This window comes from Sinocyclocheilus grahami, unplaced genomic scaffold (genome assembly GCF_001515645.1).
Source record: "Sinocyclocheilus grahami isolate Dianchi unplaced genomic scaffold, SAMN03320097.WGS_v1.1 scaffold1054.1, whole genome shotgun sequence".
NCBI classification, from domain to species: domain Eukaryota; kingdom Metazoa; phylum Chordata; class Actinopteri; order Cypriniformes; family Cyprinidae; genus Sinocyclocheilus; species Sinocyclocheilus grahami.
Window position 1 is genome coordinate 147,022 of NW_015506233.1, and position 24,399 is coordinate 171,420.

The 24,399-nt window shown below is 37.6% G+C and overlaps 1 protein-coding gene across 2 annotated transcripts in view; it reads left to right on the plus strand.

Moving 5' to 3' along the window:
* b4galt5 (UDP-Gal:betaGlcNAc beta 1,4- galactosyltransferase, polypeptide 5) overlaps nt 1-20,336 on the plus strand; it is a 25,087-nt gene extending 4,751 nt beyond the window's left edge. The window contains exons 2-9 of one of the 2 annotated variants that reach the window (XM_016251558.1): nt 13,905-14,024; nt 14,571-14,684; nt 15,134-15,261; nt 16,192-16,308; nt 17,270-17,457; nt 17,540-17,662; nt 18,803-18,904; nt 19,680-20,336. In XM_016251558.1, the coding sequence (XP_016107044.1) occupies nt 13,905-14,024; nt 14,571-14,684; nt 15,134-15,261; nt 16,192-16,308; nt 17,270-17,457; nt 17,540-17,662; nt 18,803-18,904; nt 19,680-19,827 (1,040 nt within the window). In that variant the 3' untranslated portion in view covers nt 19,828-20,336. The remainder of the gene's footprint in view (nt 1-13,904; nt 14,025-14,570; nt 14,685-15,133; nt 15,262-16,191; nt 16,309-17,269; nt 17,458-17,539; nt 17,663-18,802; nt 18,905-19,679) is intronic. The other variant, XM_016251559.1, reaches the window with a different exon arrangement.
* Nucleotides 20,337-24,399: the final 4,063 nt, after the last annotated feature.

The window sequence follows — 24,399 nt, forward strand, 5'->3', positions numbered from 1 at the left end:
CTTATCTTGCTGGATCTGTCTGCTGCTTTTGACACGGTTAACCACCAAATCCTCCTGTCAACCCTATTGGCAAAGGGCATCTCAAGAACCGCACGCCAGTGGTTTGAGTCTTACCTAGAAGATAGGTCCTTCAAGGTATCTTGGAGAGGTGAGGTGTCCAAGTCGCAACATCTAGCTGCTGGGGTGCCTCAGGGCTCAGTATTTGGACCACTTCTCTTCTCTGTCTACATGGCATCACTAGGTTCTGTCATTCAGAAACATGGCTTTTCATATCACTGCTATGCTGATGACACTCAACTCTACCTCTCATTCCATCCCGATGATCCGACGATAGCTGCTCACATCTCAGGTTGTCTAACAGACATTTCTTGCTGGATGAAGACCATCACCTTCAACTTAACCTTGCCAAGACAGAAGTAAGCCGTTTTCTGTGAATGTGCGAGACTTCCGGTTCATTAGCCACTGTAGGGAAAGAACGAGAAGAATAACAAAGTCCAGTAAATGGTAAAACTGTTTGCACTACAAACCAGTGTGTTCATAATTAAAGGGTTAGCTCACCCAAAAATGGAAATTCCGTCATTAATTACTCGCCCGCATGTCATTCCAAATCCCTAAGACCTCCGTTCATCTTCGGAACAAAAATTAAGATATTTTTGATGAATTCTGAGAGCTCTCTGACCCTCCCATAGACAGCAATGTAGTTACCACGATCAAGGTCCAGAAACGTAGCAAGGAGATCGGTAGGTTAAAAAAACACAAATAAATAACATAAAAAGGCCTAAAAAAGTGAGCGAGAATATAAAACAATATAACATTCTTAGTGCTTAACATTGAGATAAAATTAGATGCTTTGCAAAGCTGTGGTCATGTCACAACAGATCAAGATCAAGTATTGCACCCTTAGAGAGGAACCTTGTATGGTCAAGTGTATTTTATTTTATGTTGCCTTCTATGTGATTTTGTTTTCTTAACTTTCCTTTATCATTTAGAGGCAATCTCCTTTGTAGCCTTTGTCTGCATTTTTTCAGCTTATTGCAATGTACATTTGCTTAATTATTAATGAAGATGCAGAAGTTGCGTTTGTCCCAGATGGAGGTGACTGACATGTGAAGGGAGTGAAACGGGAATGCCCTCTTCAGGAAGACATCTTTGTTCAAACACAGGGAAATAGGAAATATGTATAAGTATAGTGTTTCTGGTAATTGTGGGGCATATTTCTGGCATTAAACATATGAGCTCTCTTTTAGAAACCAGTGATTTTAGGTTATCTTCACCCAGAAAACAAAGTGGAGAATTCACAACTTAAAAAGAAAAACGTAGTAGTTTTTGCATTCTGGCTGTTGACTACTGTGATGGAAATCTAATATTAAAGGGTTAATTCACCCAAAAATGACAATTCTGTCATAATTTACTCACCATCATGTCATTCCAAACCCATAAGACTTCTAGTAGTCTAAGCAATACAAATAAAGATATTTTTAGTATTCTCTCATCATCATCATATTATCAGCATACATACAAAGCGCACATCAAATATGGTAAACACGGAAGCTCAACTATACCTCTGTGAGAGGTGAGAACAAACCACACTGATTCTCGCAAAAGCTTACACGTGAATGTGTGGCACACTAGAACAAACCTCATTGGTTCTCACACATCAGGCAAGTACGGCTGAGCTTCCGGTTACCATATTTGATATGCTCTGTATATGTTTGTTGATCAATATTTCTATGTGAATTAAATCAATTAAATCTGTTCATCATATAAAGTGACTGTGTTCAACCGCTGTGACTCATATGGATTACTTTGTTGACGCCTTTATAAACGTCTGAAACTTGTTGCCTGGACTTTCAATGAATGGACAAAAATTATTAAAAGGAAATATTAAAAATATCTTCATTTGTATTTTATGGATGAATGAAAGTCTTCTGGGTTTGGAACTACATTTTCATTTTTGGATGAACTAATCTTTTACTTCATTTGGTAACACAAACTTTAGTAAGATTCCTCATCTTGTCAACCGTTAAACACATTAAATGTTTCAATCAAAACATTTGCTAATTGCAGGTAAGAATTTTGCCTCATCAAACTCAAAAGTAATTAACAAACTTCCCAAATTTGAGATCATCATATGTTTATTACCTTAAGTCAGTTCAAAATCCTCTGCAAGTCAAAGGATAATGCATGTTGACTCTTTTTAAATACTGTAGTGCATTTAAAGGAACAGTGTACGAAAGTTTTTATTTTATAAAGACAATTACTATAATTTTTGGATGGAATATCCTTAAATTGTACTAGGCTATATAAATGTGCTCTCAAGATATTGACTATATATTGTAAATTCAGATAAATACAGCATATTGTATGGAGATTAATTCATGAATTCAATCACAATTTTTTTTTATATATTATTTTTAAGATTTTAGAATTTGCTGAGAAAAGTCCCCAAATGACAAATTACATTATTGGCAGACAAAAGCTTTGAATAGACATTCTGTATTGTGACAAACATTCAAAACTATAAAACCATTCGGGATTTGGTTGTGTGTTCTTGTTGACTGATTGTTGAGATATGGGCATGCAATCAAAAGTGGAGGCAGATGAATGTGAGCTGGACAGGACTGAATGATTGGAGAAGTTCTGCATATGGCACTAGAGAAAAAATCAGTTGTTTCACAGGAAGATCCAGTTGTGACATTTTGATTAAACATTACATTGTTCACATAAATCGTTCATAATAAGATCTATAACAGTGAATCTCAACCTTTTGGCGTACCGGACCCCAGTCCAATTCAGAACCATCCTCAAGGACCCCCAGAACAACATTGACTCATCTATGTATCATTTGTGTCTTTGTGAGGACCAAATGCAGTCAAGTATAATTCAAGTTAGCTGACTCGTCCAGTATTTGACCATATCATCAGCTATATTGGATTTTTCTTTCATGGGAACATGTCATGTCAAAATATACAACATTTATACAAAAATTCATACTTTATTCGGACCCCCGGGCCTTACGTCAAGGACCACTAGAGGTCCACGGACCCCTGGTTGAGAAACACTGATCTATAACATACATTTAGAAAAATATAGGGTGAATTTTATTGCATGCCAATATAACAGTGTTATATCGACTATGTTTAGGGTTTTACCATAGGGACAATATCCAGAATTCAGTGTACCAGGAATTACAGTAGATGATCTTGACCTCAATTTGGTCAAAGACACACAATAAGAGTATTGTGTATGTCTCTATATTTATCTCAATGAGAAATGCAGTGGAACCATGGAGACACTTGTCTCGTGTCCCCCATGGAAACAACAGCAGCAGCAGCTCTATTGCCCCTGAGAGGTATTTAATGCTTGTCAAGGGAATTAGGTTCGTAGGTCACTGAAACCTACAGTAAACCACTTACTGCTCATTTGACACACGCTGCAGCTCAGGGGAGGAATCGTGGGCCACAGATGTGTCCGATTTCTGCAGTTTATTGAATTAAACCAAGAGAAATGCTGCTGGAGCTCACTAGAACACAGATCTTATTTATAGACGCGGACCCCATGGAAACCCAGGTGCCTCCATTCGTCCTCTGAGCAAGCCACTGAATGCCAGACAGAAGACAAAAGAGGAAGAGGAACCGTCTTTCTACAGGACTGCCTTCGTTCCAATCCTGAATGTCCAGTTGAGGTTCAAAAAGGGTCAGATCTGGGGATTGAAGAAATGAAGGAATACATCTGACATAATCCTGATGTTCATGAAATCATTGTTGAAATTGTTGAGCAGTGTCTGTAATCCATGACTACGGGATTAGATCCAATGACTCCCAAGAGATGGTGGTCCTATATGAGATTATGTCAAGCATCTTTGTTGATCCTGGGAAAACATTCAAACCACACAGATTGTTGGGTTAGAATTACGGTAAGGCTTTGGACAGGGGTTGGGGCTTATTTGTCTATTTTTTCCCTTAGATTTTAGGGATAGTTAAAGATTGGGGTTATTTGACAGAAATGTTCTTGATCTAGGAACACATCCCTGGAAAAAATCAGTCATCTGGTCCACACCATAACAGATTCTTCTTTATGTTCAGAATATATGGTGACCTTCTTTTGTCTGGTTGTATAAAGGTGATTCATCAAACCACATTTGTGTATTCCACTGCACAGGATCTTGCACCAAATTATACGTTGGCCTTTCTAAATGACAAGCTACCATAATTTCCATGAAGAATGTTGTTCAGACTGACAGACTTGTGGTTATGTGCATACAGCATACAGGTACATTGGCTTGAAATTATTGCATGATCTTTATCATCATGTTTGAATATCATTTAAAAAACTGACCCGATTCAAACCGAAAAGACACAATGACTTACCGCACAAGTTTATTTTCTATGAATGGCACTTGCCAATGCAAAACTCACCACCGCTGTTTTTGAGTTGGCTTGAGAAGTTTCCCAGGAGTTTTAAGTGTTTTCTGAGTGGTTTCTAAGTGAATGTTAAGATGCTGCTGGGGAGTTTTTTTGTGATTGCTAAATGCATGCTTACTGACCCAAGTCAAATAGGCCCACTCCCATGACTCAGTGGCATTCTGGCCTACACCAGGGGTCTTCAACCCTGCCCCTGAAGAGCCACTGCGGAGTTCAGCTCCAACCTTAAGTGATACCTTACGTGGTAAACTAAAATTGTTACCTTAAAGAGCCGTTTTTACCTGATTTAACCCATACCAATTTGCTTTTTTTGGTATAAATTAATGTGCTTAGGTTGATTAAGTGACATCAAATAATATATTGTTATTTGAATAATTTGTTACTATTTTTTGGTGTATATTCAGGGGGGGAAAAGGGATTAGGAGTATGCATGCATGCGAGAAAGGTTAACGCTTTTGCAATCAAGTATGCGTGACTTTTGCTATTTTCCTCTTTTGACTTTGTAACCACATAGGTCACCACATGCATTGCACATTTAACACCACAATTCCCAAAAACCTACTTAAGTGAACCCTCATGGAGACACATGCAAATTCTGCAAAGCTACAAAGCACCCTTCAACCTAGAGTCGTGCAGAAACAGCATATGCTGAAATATTCGTTCTCGTCTTACATGTAGTGGCATGAGAGGACGTTTATAAGAGGACACAATGCAGAATAATACCAACCTCATCAATGAACTCTATGACCAGTTCGACACAATGGAAAGTAGTTGCTTAGAGGCAGGGCATTCCAGCTGATCTCTGGTTAGTGTCATATTTGCATGGCCATTTGTTTACGGACGATTAGGGCACATGGAAACGCAACAAGGAGGATCATGGGATAAAGAAGGGCAAAAGCATCTACCATCTAATCTTGTGACAGGTAATAGTTTGGTACACGTTAGACAGAGGAAAAACAAACTGGCCATGGATATATACAATTATTAAACAATTAGTTATTTGGGGTGAACTCTAACTATCCTGAGAAATTTGAACTGTAGTAGACATTACACACCCCCTAGTAGATGGAAATTCATAATGTTATACTTTTTAAATATTTTTATGAATATTTATTCTTTTTTTTTTTTACAAATCTTGCAGTGTAATTTGTCATTATCAGTTTGACTGTGATATCCTGTGCTACTTTGGTGAAATGCTCATAGTTGTCAGACTTAGGGTGTTATTAACCACATATTGTATATACATTGAAAGCATGCCCGCTATAGAGCTACCGTCTAATGTCCAATGACAGTCATGTAACACCAAATTCCACAATAAGAATGGACTTTGTTCAAACATCAATTTGAGAAGGCAGCTGCCACCTCCCCAGTCACTACCACATGTAATCCTCTTCGCCTTTTCACTAGCCACGTGAAAAATGACTGAGCTAATCTATTTACTCATTTCATTGACACGGTAATCAACAGTCTTACCATCTGTTCATGACCAGTATACATATATATATATATATATATATATATATATATATATATATATATATGTGTGTGTGTGTGTATACTGCTCTAAAAATTAAGGGAACACTTCGATACACATTGGATCTCAATGAATGAAATATTCAAGTTGAAAATCTTTACTTATATACATAAGTAGCCTGGGGGGGATCTCCTTACAGACCTGGATCAGGGCATCAGTGAGCTCCTAGACCAGGGGTGCCCAAACTCTGTCCTGGAGGGCCAGTGTCCTGCAGAGTTTAGATCCAACTTGCCTCAACACACCTGCCGTGAAATTTCTAGTATGTCTAGTAAGAGCTTGATTAGCTGGTTCAGGTGTGTCTGATTGGGGTAGGAGCTAAACTCTTCAGGACACCGGCCCTCCAGGACCGAGTTTGGGCACCCCTGTACTGTCTGTGGTGTTGCTTGGAGGCTTCGGATGCTCCGATACATAAAGTCCCAGAGGTTCTCAATTGGATGTAGGTCTAGGGAATGTGAGGGCCAGTCAATGGCATCAATGCCTTCATCATCCAGAAAATGCCTACACACTCTGGCCACGTGAGACTAGGCATTGTCTTCACCAGGAGAAACCCTGGGCCCACTGCATAAGATCTGACAATGGCTCTGAGGATTTCATCCCTGTATTTAACAGCAGTAAGGGTACTTTTGGCTAGAATATGGACCCTCCAAGGATATTCCTCCCCAGCCCATCACTGACCCAATGCCAAAACGGTCATGCTGGATGATGTTGAAGGCAGCGTAACGTTCCCCATGGCATCTCCAGACTCTTTCACGTCTGTCACGTGTGTCCAGTGTGATCCTGCTCGCATCGGTGAAAAGAACGGGGCGCCAGTGGCAGACGTGCCAATTCTTGTGTTCTCTGGCAAATGCAAATTGAGCTGCACAGTGCTTGGCAGTGGGCACAGGTCCCACTACAGGACGTCAGCCCCTCATGGACTTCTGACAGTTTGGTCAGAAACATGCATACCAGTAGCCTGCTGGAGCTCATTTGCTGGGCTCTGCTAGTGTTCCTCCTTGCACAAAGGAGCAGATACTGGTCCTGCTGCTGGGTTGTTGCCTATCTCCCATCTCCCGGTATCTCATCCATGCTCTTGAGACTGTGTTGGGAGACACACCAAACCTCCTTGTGGCGGCACATATGGATGTGCCATCCTGGAGCTGGACTGCCTGTGCCACATGATTGGGTTGCAGGTACTACTTCATAGTTTAATTAGAGAGAAAGACCCTAACAAAACACAAAAGTAGAGACAAATCAGTCAGGAAGGATAAGGAGAGAGCAATTGTCTATGGCCACACAGACTTGAAATTTGGTCCAACTCAAAAAAGAGTCGTACAACAAAATCTGATGAAAATTGCACGGTGTATGCTTGGCTTTAAACAGAACTGTCAATGGAGCATAACCATATCATATGGAAACGTACAAATGAGATTGTACAAACTGATATGAATAGCTCATTGTATGTTGAAATCAGGAGGTTTTTCTCTGAAAATTACACAACAAACCTACAGTGTACAAAACTACACAACAGACGAGGTGTAGTTTATGACGGCAGTGCACCTGTGTGGGTGTTTACCTGCAGCGACATGCAACGTTACTCTTATTTGACTGCCACTGTTGCATCCAGAAATGAGGAAACTCTGGCCATACAGGATAAGTTTGTGCGTCTGATCCAAACGTTGCATATTCCAAACAGAAGTTGCCTTTTTTACAATAATTCTGGACCGGATTCCTTTTAGTACACTCTAAAAAATGCTGGGTTGTTTCAACCCAACTTTGGGTCAAATATGGACTAACCCAACTTTTGGGTTAAAAATTTAATGTAAAAATTTAACCCAACGGTTGGGTTAGTCCATATTTGACCCAAAGTTGGGATGAAACAACCCAGCATTTTTTAGAGTGTAACATTTTCAAATTAGCATTTCTAAAAATAACCAGAGGGTAATGCTCTGGTGCCCTGCTTTGTCGAGCTAGCAAACTGAAATGGCTTACTTCACTTAAATAAACAGAAAAGATTACATCCTGCAGTATAGCTATAAACTGTGTGATGTTTACTGTGCCATGTCAGGAAAATGACAAGGAAATACATCAGCCAATGCAATAACCTGTTTTATTGTGTAAAATTCAACCTGTAAGATTTGATTCACATGAACTAAAACTAAACATGAATGTCCACCTGTAAACCTAACCCACTGAGGGGTGCAGCATGTACAAATGAAATCGTCCAAATTTGCCACTAATTCATCAAAATGTAAAATCGTTGTGACGTGTTATGAGAGTGTGTTGGTTTTTCTGTCTTGATCAAATTATCCTGGGATTTAGGATAAAAATCTAGTTTTGACTCTTACATTTGCTCACTGCATGCTTGTTTTTGAACACTTGATGCAGGAATAGCATTCTTCTGCTTTGCTATTTCTTGCTTTGACATGTTTTCCCTCTTGTAGTGTAGTTTACTCAACACTAGGTGAGTTATTTGCATCACAGATGGTAGCGTGGAGGGGCGCAAGACTAATTATACACAGTATCTTGCCAAGCAGATGAGACCTTTATCGTGTTGTTACAGCAGTGGGGATATTGATATTGTTGATATTGCTAATATTGCCATCATGGCAGCCAGTGTCACATGTCTGTCGTGTCATAATAAAGCAGCAGACATCAGGTTTTACTGTTCAGTTGATTGTGTCCATCTGAGAACATCTACACTGTGTACAGTATATCCTTTTATTTGGGGTTTAGCAGGCCAAAAGTAATTCATATGTCAATGAAAATCTTGCCCTTTCACATAACTCTCAAGTTTCGCTTGTACAGTTGTTTCCTACTGCACCCCTACTATTTGTAAATGTAAATGAGCTGTGTGGGACACGTTTCTGAATACTGAATTAGTGTTAATATGTCAATGTGGACAGATGATCGTATTACGTAATAATCTTGAAGATTAGCGTCCTAAATTTTGCATTGTGAATGTGCAAAAAAAAAAAAAACCTTGTAAAAGGGGACCTTCTAAAATAAAAGTGCAGCTGTGTGAAGACCTTAGTTTGGTGGGGTGGACAATATCAAACATAAGAGGAAGAGATACAGATAAGGAACTTGCTTGGGAAATTATAGAGGACAGACGTAAGTTTGCTACTTTGTCTCAGTTGAATTGTCACATGCACACACACAAGAGAGAGAGAGAGAGAGAAAGTCACAGATATGTTGAAATGACAGGTTTTACAGTTGTCTGGTTAGATTCCTGTGCCTGGAAGAAAACTATCAAACTCACACACACCAATGTGATCTGTGTCTAGTGTCCTTTAACACAATGAAAAACAAGTACAGAGCTAGCTGACTAACCTACATTTCCCTTTGGCTGCAAAGAAAATAGATAAACCAGTTAAATACTTTTGATAATGTTTAATCATGTAAACTGTTTCAAAGTGATGTCCTCTAATAATAAATCTCTTTTCTTTTTTTCCATAAAAGAGAGTCTCTTAGATTTGCAAAAAAAAGGTTAGCATGTTGCTAAGCTATTGACACAAATTAAATTAAAATCAATTTAAACCATACAATATAATTAAACTAGAACTAGAAATGCACTTTTTTCAGTTTCAGTCAAAAAAAAAATCCAACTGAAAATCTTTGCATAAATCATGTACAAAACGGGTTTACGTTTACTTCCAATAAAAGAATGTTTCACAAAGAAATAAGCAGTGCGCATGTAAAAGATCCAGGTTTCATTTAATGTAATGAAAATTTAAAGTGCTCCTATTAAGCTATTTGAAAGGTTCATAATTTGGTTTTGGGAGTCCCCAACAACAGGTTTACATGCAAGGTCAAATTTTCTTTAATATGCATTTAATTTGACGTTATTTCTAAACGACTCTCAAAGGATTCGTTAGAAGATTCATCTTTCCAAACCCCTCCGTTGCATGAGGCTGCTCTGCTCTGATTGGTCCGATGACCTGATGTCTGTTGTGATTGGTCTACTGCGAACAGCGCATGTCACAAACGGAACACCCATCACCAGTACTGGAATATGGCTTATCAGTAATACACCCTATTATAATAATAATAGTGCTCCACATCTGTTCTAAAAAGAAAGAATCAGTTGTTTTACACTTATGTTAGCGAACCGGACTTGGTAGTAAAGACCCAAACAATAATGGTATATGTGTTAGCCAAACACAGACATAGAGTACTGATAAAGCACTGCAGTTTGTAAAACAATGTATTGCTCCATCCTTTATCGTGACTCCAAGTACAACATGCATTCTATATGAAAATAAACTAAATTCACTTTCACAGCACAGAGCACAGCGTCTTCTCGACATTACGTTATCTACACGAACAAGCTACACCTTTTGATGTTTGTTTTCACAGGATATCCAAGCAGAACGTAGGTGGGCATTATGCAAATGTCAGAATTTGTGATGTGTGAAATTCGCGGAAATGGGATTTGAATTTAAAACTACTCGTTTCAGTGGTTCAGAGTCGACTCTTTCTTTTGAGACACAATAACTTTATTTATGATGTACTTTCAGCTTTGCAGACAGTTTACATTCACATTCAGCTACATTACTCACTGCATGAAAGGTCATTTTCAAAAATCCATAATAGGGCACTTTAATTGATGATTTGGAATTGAAATGAAATTATTTTGATTCATATAGAATTCTCTAAGCAAATATTAAATTGCTTTAATACTAAACGTTTTAGAAAGTATAGCTTGAAAAGGTTTATAACAACCAATAATGAATAGCACATCTAAGAATGCAAAGTCTGAATGGAGTCAACATTTCAATACAATACTGGCTTTGCAGGCACTGTATAAACACTTAATGAACAATAGCACATGTGGTTTAGAATGGAGCAGGAAGAGATTTTGTCTTCCTAACATGATTAACATAACATGATTCAAAAAACATCTTCCTGTACAAACACATATGCTAGCTATCAAATGGAAACATTCCATAGACTTGTATTATTTTTCTATACAGCTAGTTATAAATACTTTGTGCATTTTAACAGTTTTAAAAATCTTTATTTGCTCAATTTTTAGACCGTTTTTGCTAATGAGGATGTCCCCAAAGTGAGGTTTGGTCAGATTTAACTAATTTCAGTGAACATATTTGCCACCAAAATATGGTTAAGTCAGTACGCATACACATTAAAAACCTGAAAAAAGTAATAATAATCTTTGATCATAACTCAAGGCAAGCACACACACAGCTCTACCCTAAAAGCAAACACACATACACAGGACTAATTGGAATGTGTAAAACCACCTTAAGCAAGCGTGCAGTGTGTGTGTGTGTGTGTGTGTGTGTGAGAGTTAGGATTGGTTTATAGAATTAAAATTAGCCTATTTAAAGAAAACTGGGTGTGAATGTAAACTACTAACATGGATATGAACACAAGCTTGCTGGTTTTTTGTGTGTGGGATCATGTGTGGGATATGATAATCCACATTACTTTGAAGACACACCAGCATATGCTAATCGCTCTCACTGGTCATGTGAGTGTTGTTATTGAGGAATTGGAGTGTGTGTGTGTGTATGTGCGTGTGTGCGAGTGTGTGTGTGTGTGTATGTGTGTGTGAGTGTGTGTGCGCATGTGTAAGTGTGTGTGTGTGTGTGTGTGTGTAGTGCACGGGTGGGCTGCACAGATGCCTTATGAGTAACCCATGACTACATGTGATCTGGTGCACACTTCAGATCAGGTCATTGCTAGCATATGTCTCTGTGTTTTATATTTTTCATAAGATGATTTTAGATGAATCATAAGAATCTGTTCTCTAAAGACTGGAGTAATGATGCTGAAAATTCAGCTTTGCCATCACAGAAACAAATTACATTTAGCAATAAATTAAAATAGAAATCAGTTATTTTAAATTGTAATAATATTTCACAATATTGCTGTTTTTACTGTATTTTTGATCAAATAAATGCAAATTATTTTAGTGAAAATATTAGACTTATGAGAAATTAAAAAATCTTATTGACCCCAAAATTTTGAATGGTGGTGTATCTGAGCATTTTTTCAAGCAGTGCTTTAATTAATAGATCATCATATTTAGTCTGAGCCAGCTCATTTTTTAAAGTTTTTCAACCAGCAGCGGCAGCATGATCATGTGATCACAGCTTACTGAAGTCACAAGGCACTTTATGGTTGTCTGTAGAGTCTGAAAAGCTGGCATACTGCTGACAGCACATCAGATGGTTCATATGACGATAAATTAATGTGGGAGCGGTAAAAAAATTTGTGCTGATATAAGTCAAACATGTTCTCACAATGCTTACATGAATGTAATTATATCACATTACACAAATGTTAGGACAAGAAGCTGGGTGGAGGTCATCAGGATTCAGGATACGTGAGATATGAGATGAGGCAATCAGAATCATAAAGATTTATGGAGATGTTTATTGTTGCTTTAGTGCTATAAACTGGTCTTAATGAAAAGCTTATTGATGCTTAATACTGTTTATAGGTCATGATATGTTCATCTAAAAGCTTAGTGCCTTCTTTTCAAAGCACAACAGCACACTAACAAACACAGTTACGTTCTAGAAAGAAAGTCACAAGTTTGATCTTTTTAAATGACTCCTGCTTCTTTTACTACATCGTTCAATATATATATATATATATATATATATATATATATATGTGTGTGTGTGTGTGTGTGTGTATACTGTATATATATTGAACAGTATCTTATATATCTTTATGATATGTCTTATGATATATCTTTACATTTTACATTAGTATAATATGTTTATACATATAAATATATAACCCAATGTATAAACAGAAAAAAAAATCAGGTAGTTGGTTTTGACTTGACATATAGCGTATAATGCTTTTCTGTATATATGCGAATAAAGTTGGATATTAACTTTATATATAGAGCTGCACCATAAATTCAGTTTGATTCACACACGGATAAAACTTAATTTAAAATGAATTTACATTTAAGAACTTACTTGAGTGCTAGTGATATTTTGGGAAACACCCAATAAATGTGTGAAAAAAACAAACACAAACACACACACACACACTCACACACAAACAGTCTGGTGCACTATCCTTGTAGGGACTCTCCATAGACGTAATGGTTTTTATACTGTACAAACTGTATTTTCTATCGCCCTACACCTAAACCTACCCCTCACATGAAACTTTGTGCATTTTTACAATCTCAACAAAAACTCATTCGGTATGATTTATAAGCTTCTGTACCCATGGAGACCTCAATTTAGGTCCCCACAGTGACAAAAGTCCCCATGAGTTGGTGTGTATTCAGATTTAAGTCCTCACCATTGTAGAAAAACATGTACACACACACACACACAGACACACACACACACACACACAGACGCAGTCCAGCTCTGTATGCTGGCACACATTTTATCTTGTTGATGCAAAAATGAAACATTAATGTCTGAATAAGGTTGTTCTTTTACAGCATGTTAAAGTGTGTGAAATCTATTGAACACAGGGATTCTCACCCAACCAACACCACTATGCTAACAGATTTGTTCAGCTCTGCAGTTGTTGCATTTTCCAGCACGTGTAAAAAGACTGGCGATATGTGTCCATCATGATTATATATTGTACAGTATTGTGACTGCAGTTGGCTCACCAAGGTAGCAACAGGATCGAAATGAATATGTATATTTCTCTGACTCTTTATTATAACCAAATAAATTTAGGAAGCTAAGAAAGTTAACCCAGGGTTTAAGAATTGACAGTGTCAAACATTGAATTGATTTTTTTTATAGCATCTAGTCACCGTTCACTTTCATTATATGCAGAAGTGTAGCATGAACATCCTTCTTAACATCTACATGAGAAATGTGCTTCTTGTTGTTTGTTTTTTCAGCTGAAAAACCGTGCTGATGGTCCTTTAGAAAACTGCACCAATGTTATGTGTCATGTCAGTATGCATGCCGTTATTCTGAGGATAATAGCTCTCTCTTTTTCTCTCCCAGTTAATGAGTACCTGTTCATGGTTCAGGCCCGTGGAATCCAGATCCGTGAGAATGTGAGGAACATGGGAGCTCAGGTTCTTGAGCAGATGGTCCGCAGTGCCTACAACACCACCGGCACAGGTACGATATACTCCTGATATATAACACCACCGGCACAGGTACGAAATACTCCTGATATCATTGTTATGAAGAGCAGAGAACAGACCACTTATCTCGCTTCCTATGGAACATCCCGTCGGCAGCAATGACATATCCTCAGGAAATGAAGGCATTATATCCTTCTGAGACCCACCAAAATAAGCAAATTAGTTGGAAGACACTTTAGCAAATAATGTTTTTCATTCATAAAACAAGGTTAAAATTTAAGCCAGTGTTCAACTTTAACATACTTTGCAACACCGATTCAATGAAAATGTTTAATAAGATGTATAAAAAACATGTTTGTATTGTGTTGTTGAATGTACACTTGTAAACGTATAACTACAACAAAACCAAAAGAGGGAGTTTTCATGGCCAAACCCCCAAACAGGGTGGGATTTAGGATACATATTGTATATATATATACAATAAAAAACCAATGGGCAGAAAAGAAATGCTGAGTCTTGGGAAGACATTTGGGGTCTGTCATGTTTTACTGTGTGAATGTTTGATTCTCTTATTTTCTAGACTATACATATGAGTTTAACTTAAGTGAGACAGATGTTCCCACCACTCCTTACCTCCCAGAGGGCTTCACATACATGCCTGATCAGGTCTGCCCGGAGAAACTGCCCTCCATGAGTAAGTGCAGAAACGTAATGTTTCTTTCGGTACTCTTGGGGAAGCATGCTTCAGAAGCACTATATGATCATTTCCGTCAGTGAGTGAGTTGTTAAAGCTGATAAGAGTCATTTCATTAATGAGAATCCTCCGGTTGCACTTTGCATTTGTTGATGAAAGAATGCAGCCGTTGAAGAACCATTGACAGAACCAGAAAATCATCCATCCTATGTCACCCTGAAGGGGGTTATTTCACAACAATGAACAGACATTAAATATTACATGGCTACCAAATAAAAACTAAACGCACTTGAAGTATTTGAAAGTGGTTTTGGAATAGAGCTTGTACAGCTTTGTTTCTGGTGTCGCTAGCTGTAATTACAATGAATGTGCTCACAAAGCTCACATAAATGCTGGTATGATTAACAGCAGTTATTACCATATGCGTGTTCTCTCTTCTTGTCTGTCAGAGGGCCAGCTGAAGGTGAACATGAGTGAGTTCGCTCTAGAGGAGGTGGAGAAATTTCTGAAGAAGGCAGATCCAAGTCTGTCACGCGGGGGCCACTGGAAACCGCACGACTGTCTCCCACGCTGGAAGGTTAGTCACTTGTACTTGCTGCTGCTGTCAGACTTTGAAAATAAAAAACCCTGCTATCTCTTACCTGTTTCTGTGTGTGTGTGTGTGTGTGTGCGTGCGTGCGCGTGCGTATGTGTGTGTGTGTGTGTGTGTTTGATTGTGTGTGTGTCTGTGCATGTGTGTGTGTATGTTTTGTGGTTGTGGTCTGAGGGGCAGAAAAGGCTCTGTTGCAAGATGAGTCGAGGCTCCCAGTAAAGTCTGTTATTTTTTAAACGCCTGTCATTTGCTTCTCTTTGTGTAGCTATATACACTGGGACCCAGTAGTCATACGTTTTCATTTAGATGTAAAATGCTTCTGTTGAAAACAATTGTTTCCAAATTGAAATGTTTTATGCAAGAAGCAGAAGAATATTTTTTTTTAATTAAATAGTATATTCTTCAATATAGTAATACACATATTGCTACACGTCAGACAAAATCTCTTTTCTAAGGCAATTTAAAGCACATATGGGACAGTAAAATTGTGATGAAACCGTTTAGTCATTGAATCAGACTTAGGAAACAATTAAAATGGATAAAATGACAAATGCATGGAAATTAATCAAACTCTTATAAATATATATATATATATATATATATTTGCATTTGTGAATTTTAAATAAGATACAACATTGGGACAACCTTTAAAAAACATCTAATAAAAAGTGTGCCAAAATCATGAAGATATTTACAATGGTGGTTATTAAAAAAATAAAAAATAATATATATATATATATATATATATCCATCTTTAAATATTCGATATTTTTCACCCAGCCCTGACACACACACATACAAATACGTCTTAAATATTTGAATGTCTGTAGCAGTAATAGAAATGTGGGCATCTTTGACACTGAGAACTGATCTTTCCTCATTTTTGCAGTCATTTTGCTATTTCATGTGTTTTAGGTGGCCATCTTGGTTCCTTTCCGTAATCGCCATGAGCACCTTCCCATACTTTTCCGTCATCTGATCCCAGCACTGCAGAGGCAGAGACTGCAGTTCGGCTTCTATGTCATTGAACAGGTCAGGAAAAGGAAAGTTGTCACACTGTATAACCTTCTGTGGCTCAAGTATCCAAATTCTTTTTACAGCAACTGTACAAATTTATATAGTGCAAAAACTGTTTGTGCAGTATTGTAGTAGGTTACGCTATTCTGACCCATAATATTTGGACTGTCACACCATTTGTCAAGCTATTCTAAATTGTCCCATTGAAACACAGCCGAACATAAGATTGCTTTTACATAAGATTGCTTAAATAAGATACAACATTGGGACAACCTTTAAAAAACATCTAATAAAAAGTGTGCCAAAATCATGAAGATATTTACAATGGTGGTTATTAAAAAAATAAAAAATAATATATATATATATATATATATATCCATCTTTAAATATTCGATATTTTTCACCCAGCCCTGACACACACACATACAAATACGTCTTAAATATTTGATGTCTGTAGCAGTAATGTCTGTAGCAGTAATAGAAATGTGGGCATCTTTGACACTGAGAACTGATCTTTCCTCATTTTTGCAGTCATTTTGCTATTTCATGTGTTTTAGGTGGCCATCTTGGTTCCTTTCCGTAATCGCCATGAGCACCTTCCCATACTTTTCCGTCATCTGATCCCAGCACTGCAGAGGCAGAGACTGCAGTTCGGCTTCTATGTCATTGAACAGGTCAGGAAAAGGAAAGTTGTCACACTGTATAACCTTCTGTGGCTCAAGTATCCAAATTCTTTTTACAGCAACTGTACAAATTTATATAGTGCAAAAACTGTTTGTGCAGTATTGTAGTAGGTTACGCTATTCTGACCCATAATATTTGGACTGTCACACCATTTGTCAAGCTATTCTAAATTGTCCCATTGAAACACAGCCGAACATAAGATTGCTTTTACATAAGATTGCTTTTTTTTTTTTAAGTAGTGGTGAGAGTAAAGGTAAAGGAAAGAAAGTTGAATGTTTGTGTGTGTCCACAGGCAGGGAATGAACCGTTCAATCGTGCCATGCTGTTTAATGTCGGTTTCAAAGAGGCCATGAAGGACTTGAACTGGGATTGTGTGATATTTCACGATGTTGACCACATTCTGGAAAATGACCGCAACTACTATGGATGTGGTGAAATGCCAAGACACTTTGCGGTCAAACTCAACAAGTACTCTTACATGTACGTTTTCATAACACACTGCTTTCTCTGTATGTATGATGTTTGGTTGTGAATAAAGATTCGGATCTCTCCGAACCTGCAGGCTTCCGTATGAGGAGTTCTTTGGTGGTGTGAGTGGGCTCACCGTGGAGCAGTACAGGAAGATAAATGGCTTTCCCAATGCATTCTGGGGCTGGGGAGGGGAAGACGACGACCTTTGGAACAGGTACGAAGTTGAAATTTTGAAACTGTTAACAGGATTTTGCAACGCAATGATCTCATGTCTTTTCACTCCCACAAAAGTGGTCTAGCAGCCGGTTTACTGTAAAAGACGATAATAATGCTTCCTGGACTGGACTGGACTATCTGGATCCCACTAAATGTTTAATACGTACTATAAAAGGAATGATTGCCAATGGACGTTAAAGGTGCGCTCAGTAATTTCCCCTCAATTAAGATGGATTTCACACACAAAAAAACTAAAATTGTGCTTTTGAAAAACATGATTTCCAAAGCTTAATTAAAAAGCAAAGTGCTTCATGAGTGCTACTCTTAAAAATAAGTACATTTTAAGTTATTTTTATTAAGTAAAGTTCAAGTATATTTTCATGTAGTAAGTATACTAAAATCAATGTTCTGCTAGTATATTTGTATCATCCCAACATCATACTTATAGTTTATTCACACCATGGAAGAATTGTCAGTAAAATCAGCTAAATGAAGATCTGTCTGTACAAAAAAAAAAAAGGATCAGGTTCAGTTCCACCAACACACTATTCAATTATTCCAACCAAAAGCTGACTTATTACTATAAACTAGAACAAGTTTATGAGATAGTATGTAAAACATATGCTGGAGTACGTTACATAGGTTACTCTGTCAAAAGAGTAAACAAAACTCGGAATATGAAAAGATCAAAAGATTAAGTACAAGTATAGGCCAAATATATTGCTCTGATTACTTATCAGTATACAAGCCAAGTACACATAAGTATAAATTCGCTAAGTATTTGTCATATAAAAAGAAGAATTGTTGTTTTAAGAAGTATACTGAAGTATACTAACAACCCTGTAGAATAAACGTCTTTTTTGTAACGGCAGCCAAATACCACAGTACTCCGCGTACTACAGCCTTGGGTAAGCCACCTATTATGAAACACATCCGTACATAGAGTAAATTCATCGTGGATGATTGTGAATAGTGAATTTCGTCATCTGTAACCAAAAACTATTTGCTTCTGCATGATATTGCATCTATGCAGTATAGTTTGCATCGTAAATAGTTAATTTAGTAAATATTGTAAATAGTCCTTCACTTCTTGCAGTGAATTGGAACATAGTTGACACTTACATGTGTTTTTTTCCAGGGTTCAGTTTGCTGGCTACAAAGTGAGTCGGCCTCATGGAGACATTGGTCGTTACATGTCTATACCACACCACCACCGCGGGGAAGTCCAGTTTCTGGGCCGGTAAGATGAGAACAGCCCTTTCGAAATATTTCTTTTACCATATTTCAGACGACATCCTGAGCACATGCAGTCGTCCTCCAAGTGCACACTTTGGTGACGTCGTATGAATTGTTGGGTACTAGAATGCAACGGTTCTTACATAAACAATTATTACGTAAATTGTTGCATTGAATTGAATTTCATGAAAAAGGCCCGATCTTTCGTAAGATTATGCCTTATTCATGAAACAGAACAAATTTCTGAAAGCAACAGTTTGCACGCGATCAGATCATTCAACATACAAGCACCAAAACAATCCATTTAAACTGTTTGTAAAATCATATTTACGTACATTTTTGGTAATACTTTATTTTAGGGGTCAGTTCTCACTGTTAACTAGTTGCTTATTAGCATGCATATTACTAGCATATTGTCTGTTTAATAGTACTTATAAAGCACATATTAATGTCTTATTCTGTATGAGCATATACTAGATCCCTTAATCCTACACATACCTCAACTTAACAACTACCTCACTATTAATAATAAGCAAATTAGGAGTTTACTGAAGCAAAAGTCATAGTTAATAGTTGGATGCCAAACTAAAGTGTGACCAAATATGGTTTTATGAATGAGGCCCAGTAGTTTTACGGACATTCATTCTGCTCATGTTTCATGAATAAAGTCCAGTACATTACAATTAGTTCTGCTCGTGTTTCATTAACGGGCTGAAAGGCAAGGCCAAACGAGTTTTTGACAGGTTGCTGAAAACACATTTTCTCCTTTTGTTTTTCAGATACAAGTTGCTCCGTAGATCCAAGGAGAGACAGAGCCTGGACGGCCTGAATAACTTGAATTACTCCCCTCTAGTGTCCCGGAAGAGTCTGTACACTAATGTGTCATTGACGCTCAGTCGAGAGCTGGCCCCTGTCGCCGATTACTGACATCACACAAGGGACGGGCAAGAGAGACCCACACCACATGCTACACCACCATTTTTATAAGTCATTTTTTTAGGAAGGGGAGGGGATTTCACAAATCTTTTAATACTCAGTGCATTTTTTTTTTCTTTCATTTTTATATATAGTTTTTTTTTCTACTTAATTTTTTAAGCTAATTTGATCACATTTGTGTTTATTTTCCTTTGTTACTCATCAACTGTCTGTCTATCATGTGAATGGATCAGTTCTGGAATCCAAAACCCCAACTGCAGGTTTACTCTCGTCGGACCAGTCAGATCCGACATGTGGTGTGTCTTCTAATCAGACTTCGCCTGGGGGGGAAGTCGCATGTTTACAGCATGAATGAGAAAAGCTATTGAACAAGTTAATGGCAATTATGCTAAACGACTTCAGAATAGCCATTGTAGGAGTTGAGGGACATGCCCTTTTCTCTGCCAGAAACAAGCACAGCTGGTTCTGTGCATTAGAATATAAACTAATAAATGCAGATTTATTAAAGAGATTTATTAAATTATCAATAAATAAGCATGCACTGATACTTAGAGTAGATGCTACTAACATCACGGCTTTAAGTGGGAGTATTCGCTCATGAAACGTGGAAATTCATACCCTCAATCATTTTAGCTGTACAATACAAACGTGCTCATCTACCGCAGCACAGTTTTTAGACGTATTCAACACAAAGAGATTTCTCGACATTAGAATGACCCCATGAAATGGCTTGAAAAGCACAGCATCCTTTCCTGTGTTCATGTATTTTCCAATAAAACAGGGCGTTGGGGCATATCAAAGGGCTTATACCTTTTTTAAATGGCCAGTAGCTTTAAATTTATGATTTGCTACTTGTCATTTCTAGTCAGAGGCAAGCGGTATTGAGTGGGGGATATTCAATTAAATTAAATTAAAATGGCACAGAAGTGCAAGATTAGTCATCTATATTTATGGGCCGTTTTCCCTGAAGAGATATTTCGATTTTTACTGTCATTTGGATCGGTTTATCTGCTAAAAGTGAGTTTTCTCAATTCTTGGGAGTACACCAGCATGTCAGACCTAATAGATGTGGACTAGAAGCCACAAAATTAGTTCTAACAACCGTATACAAACCACTGCAATGCCAGCAAAATGCGCCTCGGACTGAAAGGTCACGCATTTTTGCTCCAACACTGGAATATGTGTCATTGGAACTAGAATAGATTTGGGATCCTAGTTTTAGGATTTGTCATATTTATGTGGGTCTGCTGGTTATTTAAACCACTGGATTGTTTGTCAAACAAGCATTCTGTTGTTTGTGCTAACAGAAGTGTTTTTCCATTAGTTCATGCTTACGTTGCGTAGAGAAGTGTTTCCCATGCATTGCCCTTCACAGTCAAATCAACATGCTTTGCATTCTGAGCAGTATGCTGTTGCCTCACTGCGTGTGTAGTCACCTCACCTCATGTGAGTGGGTTAGAAAACTCAGTTCAGCTATAAAGATTTACTAGAGCCAATATTTGACATTTTTTTAATTTTGAGTGTTGTTGCCTCCTGAACTGAATTTGAACAGACTGTGCAACTCTATTAGACCAAACACATTTTGGGCCTCATTCATGAAACTGCATTCAACAACGTCCATTCAAGAAATGTGTAGAAACACGTGCAAGTCGTTCAAGAAATATGACGTGACATTCGTGAAAGCAGACTGAATTTCTGCATCATCATTCATAAAAACATTCTAGCGCAATTCGACGCATTGATATTTATGAACAACTTGCACAGAAATTGGTTTTATAATACCCTGAGATACAATGTCCACGTCAGTCATTTATGAATCATAAATGAGGCCCTTTGCTTTCACTCTCACCGTAAGAGCACATTCTCATTACACGCGTTTATGTCGTTTAGAGATCTTAGGGGCTTCGTAATGCGTATTTGTGAGCGTGTTCGTGTGCATTCTTCATATCGGAGAGGCTGGCCCTCGTATTTATTCATTCTTTTATGAACATATTTGTTTTTTTATTAGTTTTAGTTCATTTTTACATATTTCTATCTTGTTTTACTGTAATTGTGATTATTTTGAGGGAAACGGATCAAGTTAGATAACTGTGATGTAAAAACAAGCACTGAAATATGTTATGGCATACAATGTGAGGCTGATCTTGGGAAGAGAGTCTGTTGCTGTTAAACTGAATGGACGGCTGTTTCGGATGATGACACGAGAGAACAGAGACTGTTCTTGAGCGCCCGCCCAGATAACCAATGGTGCTGACCTCACAGACATTAGAACTGTGCTGCCGTGGTACTTTTGTCTTGTAACAGATAATTCGACGAGATTGAAACTAATTACACTCTTGCCTCATTGACCTCGGCAGCGTAATCTATCTGTGTAGCAGGTAAATTGTGTTTAGCTGGATGTGCGCTCAAGCAGATTTTTCTAATGTTTGATTCTCTCTGTGTTTGACGCTCATGGAGTTTTGCTCCAATGTTTGGGGTCTTTTTTTTACTCATTTAATTAAAGATTAGTACTCTCACACCAAACCTGGTGCAATATGACTGGATTCCAGCACGATGCTGCAGAGTTAAAAACCAACAAAGTGTCCTTTTGCTTGTCAAGTTTGGTTTGGAATAAGAACTTGTTGCTGTATTGCACATCTAAATACACTTTAAAGTCTCAATTAGAGTTATATGTTTAGTGTCAGGAACAGGTTTTATTTTGTTGAATCAAAAGTCTGTTGCACCTGCTGGGTTTATTTAACCTCCATATATATATATGCACTCTAAAAAATGCTGGGTTGTTTCGACCCAACGTTGGGTCAAATACTTTTGGGTTAAAACTTTAATTAAAAAATGTAACCCAACAGCTGGGTTAGTCCATATTTGACCCAATGTTGGGTTGGGTTGGATTTTTTAGAGTGTGTATATATACTGATCTCAAGTCAGAAACTCTTGCCCTATTTTTTTTACGGGCCCCTTCATTGGCAAACTCCAGTCCATTATATAATCCATTCTGCTCCAGTTGAAATGACAGGGAGAGCAGCAATCCACCCCTTGAACAACTGGCTGCCTTAAAACCTGTTAATTTATTCAATATATTAATGTTTTTATTTTTTATAAGCAAAAATATTTAACTATGTTAATGTGTTTTTTTCACTTGTGCAAAATGTTTTTAGGCATACAAAGGCATATAAAGGAACTTCAAAGATGGACTTACTATTAACAAAGAATTTGGAGCCCTTTAGTCAGGCAATGATTTGGTGCCATTGACCTCTCTGTAAATGCCATAAGCTGTATTTTCTATTCGCTCCGAAATTATTATTATTATTTTTTTAAATCATAACAGGCCTTAAATACTGTTTTTAGGATAATTTGTGATGATGAAGATGTTCCTCTATGACATTATCATGTCTTATTAAGATGTTTTGTCGGCCAAACACACAAATTGTCCAAACCTCTGCATCCCGAAATGAATCATTCAACATTATTTGTATAATATCAAGACAACTGAAATGTTTTGAGAAAATAAGATGTTGTCATCCATTATAAGGAGATCAGGTCTCCTTGAAGTGAAGTCATCTGCCACTCGTACAACACATCTTGGCCTTAGTATTTCTGTATGAATGATCTTTCAATAGAGACACTTTCTATGAGGCAAGATCTCTTTTTTTCTATTATCATTGTTGAAATGGCTGAAGTACACCAATAAAAGTAACTTTAGGCAATATCTTTTGTTGTTTGGTATGTTTGAATGCTGCATTAGCTGATAAATCGAGAGATTATTTGTTATTAACTGACATCAGCTATATAAAATCGAATGCAAAATAGATAATCATAAACTGACAATACAATGTCAACGGTCTCTGGAAAGAGGTTTGGAAAGAGTGATAGTTATGTTCCGCGTCTGGGCCGTGGCGTCTTCCACTTGTTGACCTGAGCCACGCTGCAGTGGTGGCTCCACAGTCTTGAACACGATGCACTGGTGAACGATGAACTCCTGAGCACAGAGAAGGTCCTTGGTCTGGAAACACACAAACAGAGGAGCCTTGAAGGTGAAGGTTCTGAAGTCTATACAGAAAATCCTGGCAACCTGGAACACGCAGGAAAAGGATTGCTTGAAGAGACGATTCTGAAGATCCTAGCAGTTTGGAGGATCACTGAAGAAAAGGTTCTGAAGTCTGTACAGAAGATCCAGGCAACCTGGAACACGCAGAAGAAGGATGAGACGATTCTGAAGTTGTTGCAGAAGATGGGGGGTACTAAGCTTGTGGTCGTTGTTGCTGTGGCAGTTTCCCAAACTCCCCAAATTCACTCCTTGCTAGAGGTCGACCGATAGTGGATTTTGCCGATACCGATAGCTAGGTTGGACCACACTGGCCGATACCGATTAATTAACCGATTGTTTTAAAACTGATAAAATAGTGCTTTATTAACAAAACCAGTACTGAACCATACTAGTAGTAGTAGTAAAAATAATAATCATAATAGTAATAGTAAATGTTGAAATTAACACACTCTAACAAGGAACAATACTTACACAGCTTTCATTAATCTTAATGCTACAAATGGACTCTTATTTTAAAG